At 51.0% G+C, this 7,222-nt stretch overlaps 1 protein-coding gene across 2 annotated transcripts; it reads right to left on the reverse strand.

Annotated features, from left to right (window-relative positions):
* Positions 1–2,261: 2,261 nt before the first annotated feature.
* LOC125520909 (squamosa promoter-binding-like protein 10) lies at positions 2,262–5,027 on the reverse strand. 2 transcript variants are annotated; one of them, XM_048685949.2, is made up of 3 exons: positions 4,137–5,027; positions 3,119–3,303; positions 2,262–3,005 (listed from the first exon to the last, which is right to left on the reverse strand). In XM_048685949.2, exons 1-3 carry the CDS (start codon positions 4,805–4,807, stop codon positions 2,602–2,604), a joined length of 1,260 nt encoding a protein of 419 aa, XP_048541906.2. In that variant the 5' UTR covers positions 4,808–5,027; the 3' UTR covers positions 2,262–2,601. The 2 variants fall into 2 exon arrangements, with proteins under 2 accessions (XP_048541906.2, XP_048541907.2); XM_048685950.2 differs by having other exon boundaries at positions 2,262–3,002; positions 4,137–5,012.
* Positions 5,028–7,222: the final 2,195 nt, after the last annotated feature.

Here is a 7,222-nt window from a genome sequence, read left to right on the forward strand (position 1 = left end):
AAAAGTATAGGATTGCAGTGGCATGTCAACTTGAATCCTATAGGATTAGCAAAGAGTGTTTGATGCCACATGAAAAACAAAGAAATTGTAAAAAGAGGTTGGAGTGGATGTTAGATTTTCTATGAAATGTAGTACAAAAGATTCCATAGGATAAATTCCTATGAGATCCAATCCTATGAATCAAAGGGCCGACATAGGAAAAATTCCTAAGGATTTCAATCCTCCAAAAATCCTAAATAATTCCTTTGAATCAAAGGAGCCCTTTACTTACTTTTGCACTAGTATATAAGTTTTCATGAAAAAAACAAAAGTTGACCACACATCAAAAAAGACAAAATTTATTTGCTATTATAGGTCACTATTCACACTATATTAGCCAAAATTTTGTCTTTTTTAAAAGAAGTCAAAGGGATATTTTTTTGGGGTGGATTTTTTCTCACGAGTACAGTAGAAGGTCAAGTTTGTTTCAAAATATTTTCAGGAATTTTTGACTTTTTGTTAAATTACTAATTTTTTTTCCATATAGGATATATGTCCCCATAAACCGCAAATCCTCTTTTCGGAAGCGGGCGCTTCACTTTCAGTCGGCTGAAGCGCTACTGCGCTAGAAACAAAGAAAAAGTAACTCGCATGCAGCCATGTGAAAGCTAAAACGAAGACTTTTCATCCTTTCCCCCAATCACGTGGCCTTCCTTGCCTCCCTTTGCATGCAAGTATTAAATGGTATAGTTATTTCAATAGTTAGTCTACAGCCAAGTTATTGTATTAGTGGGCTTTAATGAAGGCTTTATGTGACATGGCCTTGCTATATAGCCCGCAGCGGGCTCTCTTATTAACCATGCTCTTATACGTATCTTACATATAATCTGACGTGGTGGTTCTATATTGGGCTGAATTCGGGACGTGGGCCCACCCTAAAAATCACGGGGGCAGTTTAGTTAGGGTGAAGTGGTGTTTCTAAAAAAAGAAAAGTTAGGGCGAAATGGATGTACGCAAGGTCCTGTAAACCCAGCATTATTGGAAGAAGAAAACAAAGGCTGAAGAGGAATACTGCCTGTTGTATGGTGACACTACAACACAGGGCATCAATCCCGGTTGCAGACGGACTTTAGTCCCAGTTCTGCAACCGGGACTAATGCGACAACTTTTAGTCCCGATTGTGTTATGGTCCGAAAATTCAGCTAACACATTTTTTTTCAGGTGTCAGCGTTTCATTTCCTCGTTCACTACGAAGTGGGGTATTCCCCTGGACATCCGTTCCCTTGAGCACATGTACTACTACATGCATCCACATCATCTACGAATGTAGGCGCTCGAAATTAGTGCGCCCCGCTAACGCTTCAATGCGCGGTCCAGGCCCTCGGAGGCAACCGAATCGGCAAGCAAATACGCCATGAATGGCCGTCTCATCCATGCATGCATGCATTACGATCGGCCACCCATGTCCCAACCCCGATGGCGAGCGAGCAGACACGATTTGCCTCGCCCTGCGCCGCATGCATGCACGCAAACAAGCGACGGGCCCAGCCGCATTAACCACCCCCTCCTGCGCGCAGGCAGCATTCAATCTTCTGCCGCATGCATGCATGCATGCACGTACGGCCCTCCAAATACACACGTACGACGGGATGAACGCCCCAGATCCCAGGACGGGCCGCTACAGCCCCACGTCGCATCCGGGGGCAGCAAGACGCCCAGCGTGCAAGCAAAGATCCGACGCAAAATTAGCGGCCACATGCACATCCATCCGTGGCTTTAGTTAATGAACTCCATGCGCATGCATGAATTAATGAATGAATGATGGTGCGGGCAGCACTCCACTACTGTGGATGAGCACGCACGTACGTACGTACTACTAGTCACTCTAGTAGCTGGGTAGCCAGCCTTGTCGTGAATTAAGCCTCTCGCGTACGTACGTGCCCAGGCAGGATCTGTGGGGTGGAGGGAGGGCTCCATCTTGACATGCAGTTAATACTAACGGCAAGCATTTGCATGCATGGTCCAACCCTTGGAATTACTCCTGATACTCCATGCGTTGCATCCCGGTAAAAACGGCCGAGGTTAATAGCTTAGGCAATGGCAGATTCGCAAAGATTCTCGAGTAATGTGCGTTGGGACCTCTTGGATTGGGCAGGCGGTAAATGTTAAAATTTTGAATTATCCTCTTGGAGCTAGTCACACACCCACATCTATTTGTTGACTAGCTAGCTGTGGGAGATATATAATGCAGTAACACAGAAACTTGAATGCGAGGTGGACAGTGAGTAAAAACAATTAACAGGGCTAAGATAATGACACAAACATTATTTCCTCACTGAAACAGAAAATGACAGAAAGGCATGCTTGCTTGCAGCACTACAGGAGCTAGCACTGCGGGAAAGAAAGTTGGGAGAAAGGCATGCATGCTAGGTTGCACAGCCTTTCCTAGCTGATCTCACCACTTTGAGACTATGGACTATACCCTTAAGGTTTTTTGCTCTCCTTTTTTTTTACCTACACACAAATTAATTAAAGGACACTGTTGAGACAGTGCTAGGCTTAGGCTGGTGACCACTCCATGGCTCCATGCATGGACCTACAAGCTCACCTGCATCGATCGGTCTACATGAAGTCCACCTCAAACAGATGCATGTTATTGTTGTTGTTGCCGCCGCCGCCATGGTTGCTGGTGTTGTTCTGGTCGGAGACCTCGCCGTTGGCCGCCCCGGCGGATGGCAACCCACTGGAGCACACCGAGGAGCACGACAGGATGTTGCTGTTGCCGTTGCCGTTGTTGTTGTTCTGCTGAAGCAGGGAGGTGATGAAGTGCTGCTGCTCCTGGTGGTGGTGGTGGAGCTGCATGGCGCTGTTGAGCTGCTGGTGGTGGTCGTCCTTCTCCCGCGGCTCGCCGAGGGTGAGTGTCATCGGCCTCGCCGCCGCCGCCGCCTTGCTCTGGTCGTGCTGCTGCAGGCAGCTGATGGCGCTCGTGTTCGACGAGATGGTCGACTTGGCGGCGCTCAAAGCTGCTTCATCGTACGTAGAAAAGGAAACTAATTAGTACCCGTAGTGGTTAGCGGTGATCAATGGCACTAGGTAGGATGCAAGTAAAGGAAAGGTAAATGCACGCTAGCTAGCTTACTGTTGTTGTCGGCGGCATAGGAGCTGGAGATGGCACCGGCGTTGTGTTTCTTGGAAGGCGGCGCCGAGTCCTTGGACGTTGCCGTCGTGCTGCTGCTCGCCGGCTTCCTCCGGCGGCGGTTGTGCTCGGCCAGCCTCTTCCGGCAGCTCCTTTTGGCCTCGTCGAACTCGGTGAGCACGTGGAACCTACACCACCAACAAACTTAACTCAATATTTTCCTCTGTAAAAAACCAAACTAACTAGCTAGTCAATCTTTAGCTAACAAACCTCGCAAAAAAAAATCTTTAGCTAACAAAATGCTAGCAGTAAATAGCATCTACCGTTCAACCAAATAATGTTGATCGATACACGAGATGACGAGCATGGAGGGTGAAGAAAACTATAATTGGCATGCAAAAGTCTAGTCGCCACTGGCACCCTCCGCTGCAACGTTGGTCAATAGGAGCATAAAGAGAAAAGGCCGGGGAAGAGATATGGTCAGGGCAAAAGCCTGGCACCGGATCAGCCAGCGTCTCCCTCCTCTCCTCTCACCCTAGCCTGCTCTCTGCAGCGGCATCCCGAAGCACGCAGCCTTTTCCCTCTCGCTTTTGATTCTCCCCCTTTCCACGATCCTTTCTCCGGTCCGCCCATCGATCGATCCCCGGAAAACCACCAAGGAAAGAAAACGCCATGGGCAGATGCGCGCAGGTGCATGCATGACCTACTACTCCACCATGCCATGCCATGGAGCAGTGTTTTCTCTTGTCTTTTTTTGGTTGATGACTGGTCATCTCATCTCGGCCGGCTTTTGCACAAGGGAGAGCTTTTCCATGGCCGCAAAGGACAATGGACATGAGCCGAATCAGAGCGCGAACTGAAAAGGCAGACAGCTTCCAGCGGCCCTACTGCCCTAGACTTGCTGCAACCTAGCTCTAGCTATACCAGGCCTCTGCAAGAACATCGCCTCCCCCGATGCGCGAGAACTACTGTTCCATTTCTGGGGGGAGAGAGAGAGGGGGGGACGGAGTGAGGGTCTGACCTGCTGCACTGCTGGCAGAAGCGCTGCTGCTTGCCGGCGGCGGCGACGAGGGACGCCTTGGCGTGGTACTCGCACACCTTGTGTCGCCGGTGGTAGTGCTTGGCGCCGGAGAGGTCCGCCTTGCAGCCCTCCGCCTGGCACCGAGGCGGCTGGTGGTGCGCGCCGCCGAACCCGAGCCCGAACACGCCGCCCAGGCGGGAACGCATCAGCAGCCGGTCCACGGCCATCATGTCGCCGGGGGAGAAGTAGGTCCGCCGGCCGAGGTTCAGCCCGATCCTCCCCGCGTCGCCCGCGCCGCCGCCCTCGCGCTTCACCATCCCGAGCGCCGGGTACACGTCGCCGTGGCCGTGCATGCCCATGGGCGGCATCTGCAGCTGCATCCCGGGCATGGGCGGCGGGGCCATGGGGAGCAGCCCGCCAGCGCCGCTTCCGTTCGGCGGCAGCGCCAGCATCTGGTGGTGCGGCGTGTCCTGGAACTGGCCGAAGGCGGCCGCGGCCGCCGCGAAGTCGAAGTTGTCGTACATCATCGCGCCCTGGTGGCGCTGGCCTCCCCCTCCGCCGCCGGCCTGCACCATGCCGGCGTGCTCGAAGCCGACGTAGGGCGGCGGCTGCATTGCCCCGAACGGGAAGTCGTCGCTCGCCGCCGCGTTCATCCTGCCGCCGCTCATCATGGCCCGAGCGAGCGAGTGGTCGGTCGTGGCGCAAGAAGGCCGGGGGAGCTAGCTAGCTAGCTAGGTGGCTTGTGGTTGGCCAAGCTCGCTCGCTCGCTCCGTCGCTCGCTAGCTGGCTGGCTGAATCAGTGTGGCTGTGCTGCGCTGTGCTGTGTAAGGTGGTGGAGGGCGCAGAGGTGGTTAAAAAGGGAGGCAGGAGAGAGAAGAGATCGGGAGAGAGCGATGCGGGCAGTGTACTGTGGTGTAGAGAGAGAGAGAGTGAGGGGGAGTGGAGGAGGAGGGAGGGAGGAGAGTGATGAGTGTGTGCGTGTCCGTTGGCAATAACTCTTGGCGCGTAGCTTGTCCGGGATTGGCATGCATGTGTCAGCGGCCTCACCGGACGAAGATGGCCGGGCCTTCTCCTTGCTGTTCCGGTGCAACAAGTCGCCGTGGTTGTTGTGGAGAGAGAAACATATGCCCCTCACAGGGAGGACATGCATGGACGCTTGTGTTGTGTGGGCTCCTATACCGCTATATATCGATTTGATCATTTCTCGCTGTTCTTCTTGTGCTTGCGAAATCAAAATACGAGGCTGATTCGAGCATGCACTCACGTGATCTTCTTTGGCCCGGACGTGTCCTCGACCTTTTGTGTCCTTTACTCAACATTTCTCTCATCAAAATGCATCGGGGTCGCTCTTACACTACTTGTGCAGTCCACAAATTGTACATTGTAACGTGTACCGCAGGTTTTTGGATTCCTTTTTATCAGAGCGTTTGCTAACTAACAGGTACCTGATCTATTCGTTAGTCTTTTTCTGCTTCGCGCCAGGCCAAGGGTGGTAACGACGTGAGGAGTGGCGGCGACGATCTTTGGCCACGGCCACACCGAACTGTGAACGAGCGTGAGCTAGCCGGAGCGAGTCCAATACTTGACGGGTGCGGATCAGGGGTCTCAGGGATCATCGGACTTGCTGCAGTTTGGGGTTGGGGGGCTCTAGAGGGATGTTCACGCCGGAGACCAACACGACGGTGGTGGGAGGTCAAGGGCAGGCCGGGGCGGCAAGGCGGTGTGCGGCAGCGCCAGCTTACCGCGGGGAGCGGAGCCACGCGGTTAGGGTTGGGTAGGTCGCGTGGAGGAGGAACCGCGGGAGGAACTGTGATCTTTCTTTTTCATTTTTCCCCCAAGAAGATTTTTCATATTGTTGGGTCTCTGCATGAGGCGAGCCACAGAATGCACATCCAATTGATCATGTGTGCATGCCTGCGCGCTGTAGAAAAACGAACCAGACGAGCAGAAAGACCAAGGGAAGGTAACCGGAGAGGACTAAATAAAGACCACCACTGCTACAATGTGATACGATGTTTTTCGGTTTGTCACATGTGCACAGACGACACCTACCAAGCAGCCAGGGTTCGCTCGGCTGCAGTCTGGTATGGGGTTGGTTTCTTACTTTCCCACAAGGGCCCGGCTTTTCTTTGCCAACACACCAGCAGCTAGCCGACATGAGCTGTTTTCTTTGACAAAGAAAATCAGACGTTTAGGTTACCCCATCTTATACGAGGTTGGAGCGTTTGGAATAATTGGGTTATGGATGGCAACCCTTTGATGGCATGCTTCTCAATAAAGTAGCAAAATCACGGGATGGCTTAACTAAATTTTTTTTTTACGGAACTAACAAGTGGCAGTTGGCAATTGCATAAGCTTGCTTAATAAGCGCAAATCAGGCTACTAATGCAATCGCTGATTCTGCTAGATATATTTCTATACTGCAAAGCTATATTTGGGGAAGCAAATGCGTTGTACTGTTGGTGAATTCATGCGCGCATAATGTTTTGTACATATAATGCAATGATGTTTCAAGAAAGCACGGCCAGCCTCATAGCAATAGTCCTTTGCATTATTCATGTAGTTGGCAACAATGTTGAATTTCTCGATGACGGTACATAATTTAGCACATATCCATAACAACAAACATGCACATCACCTCATATAATTGCAATTGATGCTCATAATTTAATTATAGTCAATGAATGACAATTGATGAGTCCATGAAGAAAAACAACCTACTAGGTAGACTTTCACCCCTTGTCACAGCTCAACAACACGTTTTGGAACAGTGAAATATCAGCAAGTTTTTTTTAATATTGTTGATACATGTATGCTATTTGCAATGGGATGTGATGTGGTGTGTACAAATGCTTATTTCTATGGGATCACTTGTCAATGTTGTGATTTGAGTTCAACTGTGTGAGTAAGGTGATAAGAGTTATGAGTATACATTTGTGCTTCAACGTGTATTGCTGTAAAGGCCGTCCGCGATCAATATGTATCACTTACAATCACCATTGAAAGAATCCATTGCAGTGAGCCACACAAGGGCGTCAAACTTGAGACTTATTTTTAGTGAAAAGTGGCAGAGGACAGCAAAAGAG

This window comes from Triticum urartu, chromosome 7A (assembly GCF_056163025.1).
Source record: "Triticum urartu cultivar PI428250 chromosome 7A, HENAU_Tu73, whole genome shotgun sequence".
In the NCBI taxonomy this organism is placed as follows: Eukaryota; Viridiplantae; Streptophyta; class Magnoliopsida; order Poales; family Poaceae; genus Triticum; species Triticum urartu.